The sequence below is a fragment of the Scophthalmus maximus genome, chromosome 12 (genome assembly GCF_022379125.1).
Source record: "Scophthalmus maximus strain ysfricsl-2021 chromosome 12, ASM2237912v1, whole genome shotgun sequence".
Taxonomy (NCBI): Eukaryota; Metazoa; Chordata; class Actinopteri; order Pleuronectiformes; family Scophthalmidae; genus Scophthalmus; species Scophthalmus maximus.
This window is the reverse complement of record NC_061526.1, coordinates 1,078,443-1,098,334: the sequence shown is the minus strand read 5'-3', so window position 1 is coordinate 1,098,334 and position 19,892 is coordinate 1,078,443. Positions and strand designations below refer to the sequence as shown.

Sequence of the window (19,892 nt, the reverse complement as noted above, 5' to 3'; positions counted from 1 at the left end):
GTGCTGTGTTCAGGTCCCAGCCCGCTGTGGGATGACTGTGAGGGACTCGCTGAAGAAAGCTCTGATGATGCGAGGCCTCATCCCTGAGTGCTGTGCAGTGTACAGGATACAGGATGGGTGAGTGTGTCACTAATACATTGTAGAGGGGACTAACTTATAATGCATACCCTTCCTCTTATATGTTGTCGATGATATCAAACACGCTTGATTTCATTGGAACGCCGAGGCGAGCAAAAGACAGCTAAACTCTCATGATTTTACACCGACATTGGAAATTTGTCTGCGACAGTGAAATCGCTTGAAAGTCGCTTTGTGTAAGGCCGACATAAGTACTGACATAAGGGTCTGAATATTTGTATGTTACATATTTTTGTTTTTCTAAAACTTTGTTCTACTTTGTCAAAAAGCTGAAAAATAACAAAATGTTATGGATGTGACGGAATACTTTGTGAATGCTCATATATACTGTATATACAAAGATATATAAGTCAGTGAAACATTGACTTCCTGTTTCAGAGAGAAGAAGCCTATTGGCTGGGACACGGACATCTCCTGGCTGACCGGAGAGGAGTTACATGTAGAAGTGCTGGAGAATGTTCCACTCACCACACATAACTTTGTGAGTACGATCAGACAAGCTCTCACGTCATCACGCAGCTGACGGACAGAAGAGTAAGCATGCGGATCATATTACTCGGCCTTGTCTGCTCCTGATGTTATGTTTGTGTATGTTTGATTGACAGGTGAGGAAGACCTTCTTCACACTGGCCTTCTGTGACTTCTGCAGAAAGCTGCTCTTCCAGGGATTTCGCTGCCAGACCTGCGGTTACAAGTTCCACCAGCGCTGCAGCACTGAGGTTCCCCTCATGTGCGTCAACTACGACCAGCTGGAGTAAGTCACGGCGTCGCTGTCACTGGTTACAATAAGATACATGCTGCTGCTGGTTGGTCGAATCAGCTGTTGTCTGTCTGTCTGTCTGTCTGTCTGTCTGTCTGTCTGTCTGTCTGTCTGTCTGTCTGTCTGTCTGTCTGTCTGTCTGTCTGTCCGTCCGTCCGTCCGTCCGTCCGTCCGTCCGTGCGTGCGTGCGCGCATAACAAACTGTGAGAGCTGCTGTGCGACTAGCGTTTAATTTTTTTGTGTGTAGTGATTTTTTTGTGACCTATGAAGAAAAGCGCCATAAGAAATTGAAACGACGAACAAAGGTTGTCTTAAATTATGAACAGAGGAAATACAAATTTGTAAATTTCTTGGTCGCCTTGGACATTTTTTCAGCCGACTTGCCGGTGATTCGCAAGGCATTCTGGGAAATATCTCACAGTCCTCCGCCTTAGTCCTCCCCCTTCATGCAAGAGGGAATTGAGACACCCTATCCCCTACACGTGAACCCGCTAAACTGAGGAGTTGGGGTAAGGGGTGAAATGGGATTGAGCCAAACTCCAGAAATAAATGCTGTTTTTTTTTAAGGGGTACACAGCTCAGTGCAGGGAGGGTTATTTGTTTTAAATGCTCAATGATATGAAATTGTTTGTCTGGCTGAGCTTTGAGCTGTGCCTTTGTCACATGACTTAATCATTTTTACTACATCTCTCTGCTTTCTGGTTCATTTCTGGATTAATAACAAACCTTCACGATTTGTGTTCTGCAGCTTATTGTTAGTGTCCAAGTTCTTTGAGCATCACCCGTTCTCCCAGGAGGAGATGTCCTCGGAGGGAACCACCCCAGTGTCTGAGGTCTGTCCGTCACTCCCCCCATCCGACTCCATGGGGTGAGTTGTCCACCTTCACACCTTGGCCACCTCCATTCCAAATTTTCAGTCGCTGGTTTTTTTTGTCGGCCAGTGTTTTCGGTTTTCGTAACGAGTCGTCACTAACAAATATCGTCTTCACAGATCCATATGCCACACCTCTTTATCGCCGTCCAAGTCCATAGCCATCCCGCCCAGTTTCCGACCCAGCGAGGAGGACCACCGCAACCAGTTTGGCCAGCGGGACCGTTCGTCCTCGGCCCCCAACGTCCATATTAACACCATTGAGCCTGTCAACATCGACGTGAGTTCTCTTTCTGTCTCAGTGCTGGAATGACTAAATAAACCTGAAATGAAATGCATTTTGGGCAATCACATTACAACACAATCGTTTGACCACATGGTGTAAATGCACCAATCACCAAAGATGCATTGATGATGGTTTGTGGTCCAATCGGTCAAACTACCTGGTTGTCAGGGACATAGTATGACTATATTGAACACAAGTATAAATGCGAATGCCTTGTCAATCCACATAGAGCGACTTTGTGTACAGAAATACATAATCACATGACAGTTCCAAACTAGCGAGGTAGCAGCAGCAGCTCCGGTAAGCAGCATTAGCCAGTTAACACAGGGAGCAGTCCCCTCCTCAGTCCTCGGGTTTCGTCAAGACATGTGGATTAGTGCACACGAGACCAATCGAAAAGCAAGAAGCTTCACTGGCGGCTGCCATCTTTTTCCTTCTGTCTAGTTTGTAGTTTGTCGTTTATTTGGAACCTGCACAACTGAGATGAGGATGTAAAATGAGCTGGACAGATCAGATCTCAATGTGAACACTGGAGTAATGGAATCAGGTTAAAATATGTAACATATCTACTAAACACATTTTAATGCCTGCTCAAAGCCGCCAGATGCAATTTAGGGTTAAGTGTTTCACCCAAAGAACACATCGGCATGCGGAATGGGTGGAGCTTGGATCAAACCGCCGACCGTCGGGTTGGTGGTTGACCGGCTCTAACTCTCTGCCACAGCTGCCCACAAAGTATACTATTGGTCAACGTGACTCTGCAGGTTTTACTCCAGACAAACAGCAGTTGGTTTCACTGATCACCACCTCCAGTTTTTCATGATGAAGATAGGTTAGGTTCATTGGAGACTTTTGTCTCTGTATGTTGCCCTGCGATGCGTTGGCGACCTGTCCAGCGTGAACCCCGCCTCTCGCCCAATGTCACCTGGGATTGTCTCTAGGCCCCCATGTCCCTTAATGCATAAAGCGAAAAAGGTGATGGATGGATGGATTTGTCCACTTTAATAAGGAATTTCTTCACAGATGGAGCAGAACGGTCGCACTTTGTTCAGTTGACTGTCATGGCGTCAACTCCGGGAAGCTGACACGATAATTTGAGCTCAGATCAACGAGCAGATTGTCTTTTCAGTATGATGTTATGTTGTCATTATGTTGACATTTTCCCACTGGGTAATAAACTGGTGTTACTGATCGCACTGAACATTTAACCAGAAGAGACGTGTGTGTGTGTGTGTGTGTGTGTGTGTGTGTGTGTGTGTGTGTGTGTGTGTGTGTGTGTGTGTGTGTGTGTGTGTGTGTGTGTGTGTGTGTGTGTGTGTGTGTGTGTGTGTGTGTGTGTGTGTGTGTGTGTGTGTGTGTGTGTGTGTGTGTGTGTGTGTGTGTGTGTGTGTTTCCTCGTTTCCTCCAGATGTTGCCACATTCATCACAAAAAGTTTCCATCATTAATATTATCAGGTTCACTCCATTAAATCTGAAATGTAGCCAAACGGGCTCAGGCGGTAGAGTCATCCACAAACTGGAAGGTCGGTGGTTAGATCCTTGCTGTCAGAATGCTGTGCCTTTGGGTAGAAAACCCTTAACCCTGAATTGCCTGGTCATGTAATGCTGTGCTTCTCTTCTGCTGCTGCACTTTCAGCTAATATAACTGTAACTGTACTGTCCGACTAAGTATTGACAACTAGTATTTTAAAAATAAACATTGGTGCTACTGCTGATACATGACAATGCACCACATGGGTTCCCAGTGTGTGTCTGTCACTCGGGTAAAGTAGATGTGAGTCAGCCATGCGGCGTCACTATACACATCACTGTTTACACGACTGGCACGTCTCAAAGCAGCCAATTAACAGGAAATACAGTTGAAAAGAAAATGAATTGAAATGAAGTAAATGTAGAATTCGGATACTAGAGCTTTCATTCCCCTCTTTAGTCCCCCTTAGTCTCTGGATGCTCGTCATGAAGTCATAAAAATGTAGTCTACAGTGTATAGACTCGTACATTTAAAGTTAGACTAAAATTCAGTTCATCTTCACTCGCATTTTTCGGCGTTGGCTCAAAAACAGCTAACGCAACACAAACAGCCACTGCAGTTTCTGCAATATATTGTACAGGACGGTATAGTAAATTTTGGGTTCATATTTTGCTAATTTTTCCTTCTTCCTTCATTTCAGGACCTGATTCGAGATCAGAGCTTACCACGGTCAGACGGAGGTACGGTTCAAAGTAGAAGACGTCTGTGGCTTCTGTTCACACCATCCTGCGTCTGTGTGCTCTTGGTCTTTTGTGTGTATGTGTGTGTGTGTGTGCGCATGGGTGCACGTGCATGTGCGTGTGTATGTGTGTGGAGTTCAGAACCGAGGAGTTGATTTGTGTTTAGTCCTGCAGCCACTCAGAGGTAGATTTATTTATTTTTAAAATTCAGATCTGTGGGTCAGGGTTTTTGAAAAGGATATAACTTCAACTTGGGCAGACCAGTCTTCAACAAGAGTTGCTTTGCCAGGTCAGGAGGATGCACGTCGCTAATTTATCACTTAAAGTTTTCATGGAATTAAAAATCGCCAAGAAACTTTACAGTAAATGCGAGCTATGCTGTCGGCTGTCTCCCCTGCTGCTACCGCTCCCCTCGCTCTCTGACAGAAAGTCTCTCCCATAAAGGTTAAAGCAAATAATTCCAAACGAATGTTAAAAAACATTTTTGGCTGCGTGAAAACCTGCAGATACCCTGACTAACAGAGCTAAGCTTAGCTTGCTGTAGTGGGGGAAGCGGGGCCCCTCGTCCTCCATGGACAGTAGTTAGTGGTGAGAGGGGAAGGGTGAGTAGCAGTGATGGTGTGTCTGTCTCTTTTTGCCCTGCAGCCCCCCCGACCCACCCCGCCCGCTGCTTGAGGAAGCACCGAACACGGACCTCAAGCCCCCTCCTATACTCCTACCCCAATGACATAGTGTTTGATTTTGAGCCTGAGCCTGTGTTCCGAGGTAGTTAGGCCTCTGCGTGTTCCTGTTGTCCTTCCACATCCGCCCCCATCCCCCCACACCCACCCCCCTCCCCCCACCAACTTCTGTCACATCCATGACATCCACTGTGTGTACCCCTCTCTCTCTCTTCTCCCTCTACGTCTCGACATGCTCTCTCTACCACACAGCAGACACCACACGTTACACAGAGATCTGATTGGACACTTGTGATTGTGTGGGTGGTGGTTTGTTTCCTAAAAAGTGCTGCTTTGTGCAGTTAAACGAAAGTGAAGAATGTGTCGACAGTAAACAGGGGGGTTCACATGATTCCAGGCTTTAAACACTAACTAAGAATGAAATTAAAATGAAAATAAAAATACAGACCTTAAATTTACAAGACAAACAGACAAAATCATCTAAATACGTATTAGTGTGGAACCTCTATAATCATTTTCAATTTCAAAGAGACATTACCAACGGACGCAGACGAATCATGTGACGTCTGTTTAGCGACCCAAAAAATGTCAACAAACTAGAGCAAAGAGGAGAGGACACGACGATGATACCACGATGTCTGTCAACCATTTTTGCCTGATTTTGTGGGAGACATTTTAAAATATCGGGTCATCAGAGACAGCCATGGTTGTTTACAAAAGTCGCTTCCCTCCACGTGGTGGTGTAAACCCCGCCCACTATCAGATAATCGGTTGTGATTGGACCGGCATTTTCTGCCGGGGGAAATCACGTCCCAGCGGAGGGGATTCAGACCAAGTCTGGCAGAGCAAATTTAAATTAGCTCCCAGAATACGTCTGGGTCCCAGGGCTAAATATCATCAGCCCCTCCAAAAGTATTTACAGGGTAAGATCACAAATGTCAAGGGAATTTGAGGAAAAGAATTGAAAAAAAAAATGTGAAAATTTGTTTATGTTTATACGGCAAACTCCAGTCCTGTTTGGGGAAAAAAATGTATTTTTGTACCAGAGATCAGCACTTAAAACATCAGTTAACAACTGTCAGACAACTTTTGTTCTTTTTAGTGTACAATATAATAATTTTCTGGTAAATGTAAAAGTGTGTTTTATGATATTTTAAAAGAAAAGAAAGATTAAGTTGATTAATTCACACCTATAATAACCCTAACCCTGGCTGCACAGACTACTTAAAATCTGATGTCCTGTACGGCCAGATGCTGATATGATGTGTTCAGAGCCAAAACTGGGACATTCCGACATCTTTTTTTAGTTTTTTTCCATTCATCTGACAGCTACTATTCCAAAAATTAATGCGAGGCTATGATCTAGATAACTTTTTCCACTCACCGCTCTGTCGGTGAAAACATCAAATGTAAAAATTTGTTTGATTAATTTAATGTTCGTAATGTAAAATTTGTGTCGCGTCCGGTGGGAACGAGTTGTGACTCACCTGGTGTTCATTCAGACGGCAAATTAACCAGGAAACAGCCTAATTGTTTGTTTCTCTGTTTTTATTAGCCATCAGCTGAATCAATGTCGGCGCCAAGACTTGTGCCTAAAAAATACACCAATACCTAATTCTGATTAATTCGTGTGATTAACTTTTAACCATTTTATTCAGTATTTTCCGTTTTTATGGTTCAAAGTTTGCCTGAGGCGGAATCAAATGTTTTTATAACTTCTCTAATTCAATATGTTGATTTTGGAAGGCATATTTTCAGCATGTCACAGACTTGTCTCAATAATGCACCAATTTTTTTTTGTAATTAGCCTAAATAGGCAACAATTTAAAGTCAGCTGACCTCTTTGTTATCATAATATCATTTGTGATTCTTACAGAAGTCATTAACAACAGCCATGTATCTGTGAAGTCAAGACAATTAAACCATTAACTGCCATCCAACCAAGCACCTCGCTCACCTCTCGTCTTTGCATGTAACCACACACAGACACACACACACACACACACACACACACACACACACACACACACACACACACACAGATGCCTCCGTCCCCGTCCTCGCACTACAACCTTCTCCTTCCTCTGCTTTACCCCCTCCTCTGTCTAATTCCCCCCGCGTTTCTCATTCACTCTTCTCTTTGTCCTTTCTCTTCCGTGTCGTCCACGATCCCGCCCCCAGGCTCCACCGCGGGGCTGTCGGCCACGCCACCTGCCTCGCTACCGGGCTCCCTGACCAACGTCAAGGTTCCACAGAAGTCGCCGTGCCAACAGAGGGAGCGCAAGTCGTCGTCCTCGTCCGAGGACCGCAATAAGATGGTGAGAGATTGGTGCAGAGAGATCTTTTCGTTTCTTTTCTTTTCTGCAGTGTGTGCTGACTGTGTGTCCTGTGAAACAGAAAACCCTGGGGAGACGGGACTCCAGCGATGACTGGGAAATCTCTGAGGGTCAGATCACTCTGGGTCAGAGGATAGGCTCTGGATCCTTTGGAACAGTCTTCAAGGGGAAGTGGCATGGTAAGAGCAACAGCACCCCCTAGTGTCAGTTCACCTGCTCCTTGTTGGGAAGCAGTTTCCATCAAATCACAACTCTGTAGTGATTTTTTTGTTTTTTTGTAGTTATAGGGGAAAAACATGAAGTGAGTCACACCGTTGCACATGGAGACATGTTCTTTAATTACAGTGAACACAAACACATTTTGTTCTGAGTCAATCTCACATCAACTGTCCTGATGACAGAAATGCTTACTAGAGCACCCAGTGTGGATTATTCCACGCCCCAAAATAAGTCCCACACAGACCTGACACCAGTGACACTTGTTGTGATCAGATCTCACTTCCCTGATCTATATGAAAATAAACCCTTATGTCAGGTCTGTTCACGAAGACCACGTGTAAAGTTGCTTTCTACCGGCAGGAGGCGGCAATGCACTTTCCTAGTCTGCTGCAGATTAAAAGGAGAAGAAGAAAAAAATAGGTCCAAGACAGAGTTAGGGTGTGGTCGAATTGTCAAATTGCTGATGAAGTTTCCTTAATCTTGAAGTGACCCGAAAGTATTTGATGGCAGCCATAATAACAGCTGTTCGAATTCTCTAAATGCATAGGAGAAGTGCTTCAATGCTTCCTTCTCTATCTCCTTTAGCATAGGGTACACTGGACTTTCCTATGCAAAAGGAAAGGAGAAATAAACGCCATGCACAAACGTAAACGAAAATAGGAAAAGACAATTGGAAGGACCATCCCAATCCAGGCGAACCAAATGGCCCGTAATGTTTGACCTACTCTTTATAAATCTTACAATGCCAGCTCACACGATATTGGTTTCCCTTTCCTCCTCTCAGGTACAAACGTAAATGAAAATAGCAAAAGATGGTTGGAAGGACCATCCCAATCCAGGCGAACCAAACGGCCCGAAATGTTTGACGTACTCTTTATAAATCTTACAATGCCAGCTCACACGATATTGGTTTCCCTTTCCTCCTCTCAGGTGACGTGGCGGTGAAGATGTTGAACGTCACCGCGCCAACGCCACAACAGCTCCAGGCCTTCAAGAACGAAGTGGGAGTCCTCAGGTAACTTCTGCCACCTGCTCTGTGATCAGAAGGTCACACGTGCAGTCGTGTACTGGTATTGACCTGTGTGTTTGTGTCTGGCCACCTAGGAAAACGCGTCACGTGAACATCCTGCTGTTCATGGGCTACACCACCAAGCCTCAGCTGGCCATCGTGACCCAGTGGTGCGAAGGCTCCAGTCTGTACCACCACCTGCACATCATCGAGACCAAGTTTGAGATGATCAAGCTGATCGACATCGCCCGGCAGACCGCTCAGGGGATGGAGTGAGTGCCCCCTCCCCACTCACACACTCACACACACTCAAAGGTTTAAAGATTCCGCTGTGTGTTCAGCCTGTCTAATCACGTATCTCTTCTTTCCTCAGCTACCTGCATGCGAAATCAATCATCCACAGAGATCTGAAGAGCAACAGTATCCTTTTTCACCTCATTTCACCAAAGTCAATCTTTAGGCCGAGGGCTTTCAGTTCTCTAAAATAAATTCGAACCTGCCACCAGGTAAAAGAGTGTTTCCATGACGACCCCCTCCCCCTCCCAGATATTTTCCTCCATGAGGATCTGACGGTGAAGATCGGCGACTTTGGCCTGGCTACAGTCAAGTCCCGCTGGAGCGGCTCCCACCAGTTTGAGCAGCTGTCTGGATCAATACTCTGGATGGTCAGTTACCCTTCACCAAATGTTCACGTTTTCTTTTGGTCATTTTTGGGCTATGTGTATGATTTTTCACCTCTGTACCAGCATTTTGTTTTGGGGTTTTCTGTCCATCTGTCTGTCCCACTCTCGTGAACATGATACCTCAGAAAATACCTTGAAGGAATTTTCACTCGGTCTTAAGATTAACTGATAAGATTTTGGTGTCAAAGGTCACTGTGACCCCACAAAACATGTTGTTGGTTTTTTGCCATAACTGAAGAAATCAAACACGTATTATAACAAAATAAACGTATAAGTCTTCACTAAACATTTGATGTGGATGTGGATGTAAACTGCTCGGCGGAGGGATAAAACTGTGAGGCTGTAATTCTAGTTTCTTTTATAACTTCTCCTTCAAATGTGTTATTTTTTTGATTAAAACAATTGAAATAATTCAAGTTATTTCATGACTAAACTCTAAAAACGGTAATAATTGTTTTAATAGTAGACAACAACCCTCTTTTGACAGTTCAGAGATACAGAGAACAGATATTTCTGTATTTATAAATGTACAGTGTGTGTGTGTGTGTGTGTGTGTGTGTGTGTGTGTGTGTGTGTGTGTGTGTGTGTGTGTGTGTGTGTGTGTGTGTGTGTGTGTGTGTGTGTGTGTGTGTGTGTGTGTGTGTGTGTGTGTGTGTGTGTGTGTGTGTGTGTGTGTGTGTGTGTGTGTGTGTGTGTGTGTGTGTGTGTGTGTGTGTGTGTACTGCACCCGGGCCAGTATTTTTCTTTAGGTCACATGACCGTGCGTGTCACCTCTGTTCTCTCTTAGGCTCCAGAGGTGATCCGGCTGCAGGACAAGAATCCCTACAGCTTCCAGTCGGACGTCTACGCCTTCGGCATCGTGCTCTACGAGCTCATGTCAGGAGCGCTTCCCTACTCCAACATCAACAACAGAGACCAGGTGAGAACATAAGCAAATGTTCCTGAACCTTTCCGGAGGGGGGAGCTGTATGTGGGAGCGCAAATATCCGAGAATGGTGCTCCGGATGTTTTCTGGTCTTTTCCTGCCAGCCCCTCATGAAATGTCCGTAATGTTCGAGTTACCTAGCAGGAATATATCCGGAAGATTCAAGGCAAGCGAGTGCATGCTCTACCCAGGTGCAAACCCTCGCCTGAATGTTCCAGAAATGTTCCTCCTGTTGGGAACTGACCCAGACGATGTCCTGCTGCGTTGGTCATAGCAGCAAACATCATGCTCCTGTCTGAAATCAGCTATAGAAACAGATGAGCTCCCCCCGAATAAGATTTCTTTTTGAATTTGTGTTTCATAATCTATTATAATCTGTGCATAAACAAACTTTTTAGTGTCTGAAGCCTTTCTCCATGTTGGGCTTTCAATTATTGTGGCGTAAGTAGAGAGGGTCCCAGTCTGCATGCCGATGTGTCCTTGGGCAAGACATTTAACCCTAAATTGCAGTTCTTCCAGCAGTGTGTGAATTGGTGAATGTGACTTGTTCTAGTCCTTTGAGTGGTCGATAAGACTTTAAAATTTTGCTGTATAAATATTCTGTAGTCCATTTACCATTTTTCCATTTAAGAGCCTGTTAATCTTCAACCTGTCTTTATTTTTCCTTCATTTTAATTACCTACGTGAAAAAATGTGTCTGGTCGTACTAACGATTTTTAACAATATAATCGAAATCAGAATCAGCTTTATTGGACAAGCATGAGTAAGGAATTTGTTCTCTCGTAGTGAACTTACATAGGATAGACTTACAGACACAAGGACAACATACATTGCATACATGCAGTAACTTTAATAGTCAATCAGATTTGATCATCATTTGAATATTGGAATAATTAAAAAGCCTTTTGAGAATACGTTTCCCAAATTAAACTCAGTAGAGCGTATACTTCCGCCAAGGCTGAACACTCCCCCTTAAATTCAATCAAGCGGCACCGTGTTGCACGAACGCATCTGTATCAGTCGCCTGTTTATGCCAGATTTTTTTTTTTAAATCAAAATCTATGCATTATTCCCTGGGAAATCGGTGAAAATGTTGAAAATTAATTGCATTTAAATCAATGTTAAAGAAAGTGATGAAAATTCCTGAATCCGCCCCTTTGTTCAGTTCTGTGCTAACATTTTATGGGTTATGTATATATATATTTCCATCCAAGTACTTTAGTGAAGTGACGGCCTGTTTTATCCGTGCAAACAAATGTTCTGACGACTCCTCTCTTCCCACAGATCATATTCATGGTGGGTCGAGGTTACTTGTCCCCCGATCTCAGTAAAGTGCGCAGCAACTGTCCAAAGGCCATGAAGAGGCTGATGGCAGATTGCCTGAAGAAGAAGAGGGAGGAGCGGCCTCTCTTCCCTCAGGTCAGAAATAAATGTCCAAGCTGTTATTTCACAGGGAAAGCAGAAGTATTTCATTTGGAACTGCAGGCCAGAGACGGGCCTTCATTTCTACCTGTCCCTGTTATTAAATGTCCTGTACATTTCCTCTGTTTATCCCCCGATATATAATGTGGGGATACAGTTCTCAGCACGTCTGTAATCGTCCAACTGTACTCATTTTGTTTCAAGTGCACAACTCTAAAGCCATTTGGATTTTTTTCACGAAACTTCACAATTATTTTAGTCAATGAAACGTTTACATTTTTTCCTTAGTTTCATTGCAACAAGTTTGACTCGGTCAAAAATTAAAGTAGGTTTTAGCATTTAACTCAAATTAAAAAACTGTGGATTTTTTTTTCAAAAGACTTCCCGATGATATTAATCAGGTAGCGAAGTGGGGCCTTTGATATTTTGGGTTTCTTTAAATGTTATTTTCATGGCAGTGGGTTTGATTCGGCCACTTTTCACCTGTAAGAAACAGAAAGATATCACCCAGTGTTTGTTCACAGGGTGTAGATGTGGATTTCAGGTTCACTCGATGCTAAACACACAATTGAACACCATGTGAAAACAATGACCGGGGGTACAGTAGGTGCTGGGAGGGAATATGTCATCTCCTGATGACTCTTTAACGGAGACCATCATCATTTATTCAATAATTCCAGCCTTCTTTTATTGTTTCTGGTCTGAGTCTGCGGTCGGTGAAACCGTCCCTGCACAGATCTTTCACAATAAAAGCCCTGCAGCTCATCTTAATACACGTGTCATTAGCACGTGATTCAAATGCAGTCAACAACATTCTTCTTGGGTTTTGTTTTGGTTGCTTTAACTAGTGAACATCAGCGGTGTCTGATGAATCTGTGGCTGCTCTGTGTTATTTTTCTTAGATCTTGGCGTCCATAGAGCTGCTGGCTCGCTCGTTACCCAAAATCCACCGCAGCGCCTCGGAGCCTTCGTTAAACCGGGCCGGCTTTCAGACGGAGGACTTCAGCTTGTATGCCTGCGCCTCGCCCAAGACCCCCATCCAGGCCGGTGGCTACGGTGAGCTCATGCACATTTACGCGGTCAACTGAATTAACAGTTTTGGTGCATGAATTAACTTTTTGGTTCAGGAAATCTACTAATTCACCCAGATTCTGAACTATTCAAATGAAGAAGTAGGCATAGCCTTAGCTCTCATCTATGTCTTTACAATAAAGGTGGTAAATGTAAATCACAAGGATAGACGCAATGTTGACGTAATCGCTGACATCCCTCATGTGGATGTGTCTCCACAGCCCTTACCGCCCATAACACTTTATTAATTTAACATTTCTCTTTTTTATTTTTATTTAAAAACGGCCCTTCTAATGCCGAGTTCACACTACACGATTTTAAGCCCGATTTTCAGATCGCCGACCAATCCTGCAGTTGCAGCAAATCGAAGGAAAATCAGCGTGAAATCTGGGCTCGCAAATCGGCACTCGATTGCTATGTGTGAAATAACGACGGCGCGATCAAAGTGACTCAGAGGCATCGCTTACGTGTCCTAGCAGGATAAAAATCTGGACAAGTCGTGGAGCCACAATAGCCACATTTATGGGAAACTAGATACTATCTGATGACTTCTAATAATAATAATGATGCATTTTGTTCAGGAAAGTGCTTTCGAAATAATGTAATAAAGTGCTTTGCAAGGACAAAATGACACATGACAGGCAGATAAAATGAGAAAAAAACAATGAAACATGAGCAGAGATTTTTTTTTTGATAAAAGGGATAAAATCATATAAATAAAACTGTTGTTAGTCAGTGTAAATAATAGACAACGTCACCACTTGTAAAAGCTTTCTGTCTAAGTTCTATGGGCAGTGGGTTCCATAACACGGGGGCTCTAATAGCAAAAGCTCGACCAAAACTATGCCAGGTTGAAATGATATATGAATAATCCTGTATAAAGACAGAGTTTTGTCAGTGAGAGTGAGGAGACCTAAAGTTTCTACCAGCTAAAAGTTAAACCTGATAATTGACAGTACTGTAGCTAAACATACACACTAATCTTCTCATTTTATTTTTTCAGGGGAGTTTTCGGCATTTAAGTAAGTGCTGCAGATCCCACCACTCCATCCCTCGTCACTTTTCAAAAGTCTTGTGTTTCTGCGGTGGATTCATTCATTACAACAAAAAAAAGAAGAAAGATTTGTCTCAAAGAACGGGCTGTTTCCTTCATTTATCAACCTGAAGAAGGCGACCGGGACATGCTTTCCAGGAGGCCAACATCCACAGCGACAGACAAAACTGAATTCGGTCTAGATAAAAAAAAAAACGGGCAACTTGAATGACACAAAAAGAAAAACAAAACAATACCAAAACTATTTCCTGCCTGCTGGAGGGAAAAGATGAAGGCAAAAAGGAAGGGGTGATGACGGAGCCACGCCAGTAGAAGTCGAGGCTGTGGACGCCGCTCATCTCATTGTTTCCTCTGCGAGCGAGATAGGAGGCTGGATTTTTTAAGCCGAGCCGCCGCATCGCACAGAGCGACGGCAGAACAGAGGCCCGAGGAAGGAAATGCGACACTCCCGTCTGACAGGCGCCGGCCTGTTCCCAAACGGGAGCTGGAGGTCGCTCGGCCAAGGGTCAACCCGTCCCCCGAAGAGCGACGACTTTAAAAGACGGATATATTTTGACTTTTTCATTTGTTCCTCATGTTTCAGAGTTCAAGCCAGGATGAGCTTCTTTTTGCCTTTGTTTCTCTTGAAGAGATGGTAGCTATGTAAGGGGAAAAAAAGCTTTCCTCTGGGTCATGCAGCATGAGCCCCCCTTTTTTTGTCCTTACGGGCTTAATGCTGAACAAATTCTGCAAAATACTGCGCTTTGCCTTCTTTCTTTTTTTTGCCTCCCAACAAATTCGACACCAGTGATGAAATGGCCACAGCTTTATCTCTGGAAAGATTTTGCATGCGAAAGCAAGATTTGAAGTCGAAGAGTGCGGAGCCTGAACAGTTTCACCAGCAACAGCGGCTGCTCTTTGGGAGAATAAAATGCTAATTGGTTTTGTGATGATGGAAGCGACGGGATAAAAAAGAAAAAAGAACCTGGTCTGAGACAACTAATACGACCAGTGTCGTTGAGCGAGCTTCAGAGGTGTTGGATCTTCTGGATACGCTCTTCCTCTTCAAAGGATTTAATTGGAAAGAGTTCTTTCTGTAGATTTCCAGTTGAGAACTGGGCGTGATTTTTTTTTTTTTAAAGAACCTGGTCCAAGCCAAGCTGCTGCCCGAGGTTTATACTGAGCTAAGGAGTGTGTACAGTAAGTTGTTACACAGCATCTTCGCAAACAAAGCTTTTCATTTTGCCTCTGATGCTTTTTCCACAAAACCCAACCTCTGTGACACCAAGTGCATGTCATGTTTTGGGGGGGATCATGTGGCTTTAATATTGCACTCTGCTTTTAAGACGGGGACGTTACTTGTTGCCGCTACCGACCAATGGGCTGCAGTGTGATCTGCTGAAAGGACGCGTGATCTTCTGGAGAGTTCTGTTAGTCTTAGAAAAAGTTCCTGAGATCTCCTTTAAGTCACACCTCTTTAACCTTTGCTATACACATGCACCCGTACTCCCTCTTTTCATTCCAGCATGTGTTGTAGTTTGTTACACATTCTTTTTTTTTTCTCTTCCCGTTATTGTCATTGTTTGCCTTTTTCTGTACAGGCAGGCCTGCAGATATTTACTTATTTATGTGAATCTTTTTTTTTGTTTTTGTGGATTTATTTTTCAGAACCGCTTTATTTGACGCTCTGTCTTTCATTGAACGCTTGTTTTGGTCTTTGTGACTCGTGTACTTGCACTTTGTAGAGATGGATCGAAGCAAATGAGCGACTTGCCTTGACTTTCTTTTTCTTTTTTAAATTGAAGAATACATTTTCACACACAGAGCTGATGACCCAATATCCACCTAACGCATGAGTCATCTGCAGGGGCTAAAGTGTGAATATTTTTGCTGGGAACGACTGACTTTGATAAAGCCCCCAGGAGCAGAGTATGTCACCATATCTGGTGTGATGGGATCTGGGATAATGAGACTTGGGGCTTGATCAATGGGTGTTTTGGAGGCAGCGCACACAGTTGGAGCGTCCGTCCAAATACCGACAAACTGGTTTCCTCACGTTCATCCTGGATAATGTATGTCTTTCCATCATAAACATCAACCAGCCCCTCCCACCTTTTCATGGAACAGTCCAGCTTTTGAGGAAATACACTTATTGGTCATCTTACCCATCAGTCCCATCTTTGCAAGTTTATGATGGAGGTAGGGCTGCGACGGACAGGGTTTTCCATAGCTTAGTACAAAGACTGGAAATAGGGTGGGGGACTGCTAGCCCCGATCCAGGACAGTGTCACTGCTTGTCACTTTCCTGGATTGCCACCTCCTGAAATTTGGACCTTATATTCACTGAGCAGCTCCTGAAATGTGTCACAAGAGGCATATTGAAAACATGAACTGGTAGAATGTTGATGTGGCAACTTGCAAGGTGAAGGAAAAACAGCAGGTAGGTGCAACCCCATTAACACGTTTAAGGAGGCAGGCAAAGGCCTTTCCCAAACTAGGCTATTGTTCTTGTTCTCCCTTGCCTGGCAAATTTGATTATTTTTTTCAGATATTTTTTAACTGACTTTGAAAACTTGAAAAAAACACGGCCTACACAGAAGACAACTTCGCAGACAGAGTTAAGCTAGCTAGCTTGCAAGCTGATGAACATAGTGGATAATTTAGCAGCCAAAGAGTCTCATTATTCCTCACAGGCATTGGTGTAGACCAAACCTGAGCTAAATGGAGAGTGAAGATTCACCCGGTGACGAGAGACAACTTGAAGCGAATGCTAATGTTGCAAACGTGTTTGCTGGATGTCTAAATGTGTGTTAGTGCGGCAGCCACTGACACTTGGCTTACTTTATGTAAGGTGCGTTTTTTTTCAGCTTCTCATAGTAGAGTTCTTTCTGCCCCCAAGTGGCCCAAGAAATGAATGCAGCTTCAATGCAACTATCTGTTTTTTCCACTGGGGGACAGCAGAAAGCAACACTGACATATCACTTATAATGACAAGATCAACTTTTTGGCCGATAGCTGCTGATTTTACACATCCAACTGATACAGAACAACATTAACATAATTTGGAGTCATTACTCATGATGCCTTTGTTCTCTTGGCCGTTCACAATATAGTGTTTGTCGGACAGCTTGCGTCACCTGGCACTAAAAGACCAGCCAATAGTAAACAGCTGGCTCCACCAGATTAAAGGTCCACATAGTTGGGGATAGGGTTAGTACATGGTTTGTACTACTCTTCTAAAGTCAAAGGTTAGACTCATACATGGAGACGATGTAAGTCTAAAATTAGATATTACATATCCTCCGGTCATGTTACACCTTTTGGTATGACAGTTGATCTCTATCCACAGCTTCACAAAACATCTAAGGTAAAATGAACTGACATGCCACCTCTACCATTTGAACTCGGTCAAGTAGTCATTAGAGATATATATATAATAACCAACAATTTCATGGTTAAGAAATGCTTACGTTTTGGAGATGATGAAGATACTCTGATATCCTGTGGAAGAGGAGGTCAAGGGTTCTGAGTTTAATCATTAAATCATACAAACACACTTAGAATTCTGAATTAATTCTCTCCTCTGCCTCAGAGCAAAAATTATGGCTATTTATATATTTTTTAATCTTTATGAAGGCAGGGTTCTTAGGTAGGCCATGGACATTACAGTTCAAAGATACACATCATTAACTTTCGATGATTCCAAACTTTCAGGTCAAATGTTGAGCATAACGGTTCATTCTTGACCTATTGAGGAGCTCGTGACGAAGCAATCTCAGCTCAAGGTTTACTCACTGGCTTGTTCAAGAGCTTTTGACTGGAGCAGTATTTATTGTCAAGGTCAATGTTAAAGCCCACACAGATTTGGCAAGTTTTTTTTTAAACCTCGAGACATCTGCTGATGAAGAGTGAGGTTGTGGACTTTGGTTGAAGATTGTTTGTTTAAGGTCTGATTCATAGGTCAAGAATAAACTGCTGACCTCACTAGAGGTCACACATGGTCCACGTCCACGGGTGTCGGTGTCCTTCAGAGACAGTCGCAGTTCACGCTGCACAGGGATCTGCAGTTTCACATTTTCCGATTGCAAATTATTAAAGTGACAGGATCTGGAACAACAAGATTGTTACGAGTGCTGTATTTATATTCCCTTAGGGATCTTAGCTTTTCTGATGTTTGTCTGCCAAACTGAAACCAGGAGGAAATGCTGATGCTCTCCTCTCATCGCACCCACCACTCCTCCACTTAACGCACAACTTTCTGTTCAGCCTTTCCCCTCTCATCATTCCCATCTTTTTCTTCAGAAACATTCCCTCCCCCTCTCTCTTCCTTGCCTGCACCTTAAACCCAACAACTGAGAACTATCATGAAAAAACAACTTTATGGAAATCTTTTTTTGTTTTGTTTTCTTCACCTGTAAATAGTTGTACAAAAGGAAATACTGTCCGTTTGCTAGGAGGCATGGAGACCACAAATGTAACAAATGATAAAAATGTTGAAAATAAAGAGACAAAGATTAAAAGACATTTTGATAGGCAGACTTCTGAGAAAAAACGGTTAAGTGTAAAAGAAAAAAAAACTATTTAAGGCTGTATCATAAGAAGAAAAAAAGCTTAATGTATTTGTTGTGAATATGAAAAACTGATATATTAAAGAAGTGCATGAAAACTGTCGCTGGGTTCGTGCATCATTCGTACTGAAATGTTGGTCATGTCCAGTTCCACTGGTATTTTCCGACCACATGGTGGCAGCACCTGCCCAGACAGATGCTGTGAGGAGCTGGACATCTTAGGAGTCTGTCATTAGATTTATTTGTGCAAAAAAGAAATTAATTCAGTTAATACACCCTCATGGGTCCCCGTTCGCATTTTTTATCTATTACCAGGAGCCAAGTTCAATTTTGTTGAAGTGATGTTTTAATTACTGTGCCTCACAGCAAGAAGGTTCTGGGTTCGAATCCCAGTTCAAACCAACCAGGGCCTTTCTCCCCGTGTGTGCTTGGGTTCTCTCCGGGTCCGAAGACATGAGGAATGGGGTTAGGTTAATTGAAGACTCTAATGTGGCCCTGCGATATCCTGGCGACCTGTACCCCGCCACTCGCCCACAGGGGCTGCAGGAGCTGGCAACATTCAAATCAGAAATGAGCGTGGTAGAGGCGGCACATTTAAAACACTAGTTACAGGTTACATTAGTTACCTGTTTAAATGTTGCAACTGAATAGTGTTAACTGTCAATTCTATTTTTTTTTCTTTTGTATTTTTACTATATATATATATATATATTTGTTGTTTTTAGTTTTTTTTAAACCATAGACATTTATCTATTCATTTTGTATGTTTAATATGATAATATTTTTAAAATGACGTTTTACTATCTACGTAGACATTGATCAGCCCCAACATTGTTTTAATTAGTCAGTAATTTCTGTGATATTAGTTATCACTTTAAATGAATTGCTGCTGTATCCCAGAGGTCAGTTGAACAGTATGTTGTAATACCTGCCTCACATGTTTGTTTTTATTTCCTCCATAATTTTCCACTACATTGTTTTGTTTTTCGAGATATTTTTAGGAGATGAATGACAGTTAGGGATTATAGCCGTACGAACACCAACTGGAGAGTTAGAGATGTGAAGCCTTCCTCGTCGTTTGGATTTGATTGATGTTTGCTTTTTTTTAAATCGCCAGTTTTTCTTGCCTCCTCCGTTCTGAAGTCTGTATCCTTTCTGAATCTATCTTGCTAACCACGGTCCTAAAGGCATCACAGCATCAGAAATCTACATTTTTGTAGTATATCTGATTTATTGACCATTTTAAAATGCAGACATTTAAACTTATTATAGGAGGAGAACCACTAGCACAGCTTATACTGTTGATAATGGCTCTGTTCTATCAAGTAATGCAACACAATGACACAATTACTTATGGTTGTGGTGTTTAAAATACTAGTTATTGTTATTAATTAAAGCAGAGGGCCATGGCTGTATAACCAAGCAGGCAACTATGCCCTAAAAGCCCCAAGTACTGTTTGTGACAATTGGTTGCAAGTAGTTTCATTAATTCAAAGGAAATTTCAATTCTGACAGAAAATCTCATACATTCATTATCTATACACACTAATCCTTTGAGGTTCATGGGGGGATTGGAGCCTATCCCGGCTGACATTGGGCGAAAGGTGGGGTACACCCTGGACAGGTCACCAGTCTATCCCTTTAATGGATAAAGCGGTACAGATAATGGATAGATGGATG

General features: G+C 43.0%; 1 protein-coding gene across 2 annotated transcripts in view; it reads left to right on the top strand.

The window, feature by feature from the left end:
• Positions 1-18,313, top strand: part of braf (B-Raf proto-oncogene, serine/threonine kinase) — a 30,199-nt gene extending 11,886 nt beyond the window's left edge. Inside the window, exons 4-20 of one of the 2 annotated variants that reach the window (XM_035611595.2) lie at positions 14-117; positions 517-619; positions 744-892; positions 1,647-1,766; positions 1,890-2,049; positions 4,227-4,266; positions 4,912-5,031; positions 7,128-7,264; positions 7,344-7,461; positions 8,432-8,516; positions 8,606-8,782; positions 8,884-8,930; positions 9,057-9,175; positions 9,981-10,112; positions 11,403-11,537; positions 12,443-12,596; positions 13,615-18,313. In XM_035611595.2, coding sequence (XP_035467488.1) covers positions 14-117; positions 517-619; positions 744-892; positions 1,647-1,766; positions 1,890-2,049; positions 4,227-4,266; positions 4,912-5,031; positions 7,128-7,264; positions 7,344-7,461; positions 8,432-8,516; positions 8,606-8,782; positions 8,884-8,930; positions 9,057-9,175; positions 9,981-10,112; positions 11,403-11,537; positions 12,443-12,596; positions 13,615-13,637 — 1,923 coding nt within the window. In that variant the 3' untranslated portion in view covers positions 13,638-18,313. The remainder of the gene's footprint in view (positions 1-13; positions 118-516; positions 620-743; positions 893-1,646; positions 1,767-1,889; positions 2,050-4,226; positions 4,267-4,911; positions 5,032-7,127; positions 7,265-7,343; positions 7,462-8,431; positions 8,517-8,605; positions 8,783-8,883; positions 8,931-9,056; positions 9,176-9,980; positions 10,113-11,402; positions 11,538-12,442; positions 12,597-13,614) is intronic. The other variant, XM_035611604.2, reaches the window with a different exon arrangement.
• The last annotated feature ends 1,579 nt before the right edge of the window (positions 18,314-19,892 follow it).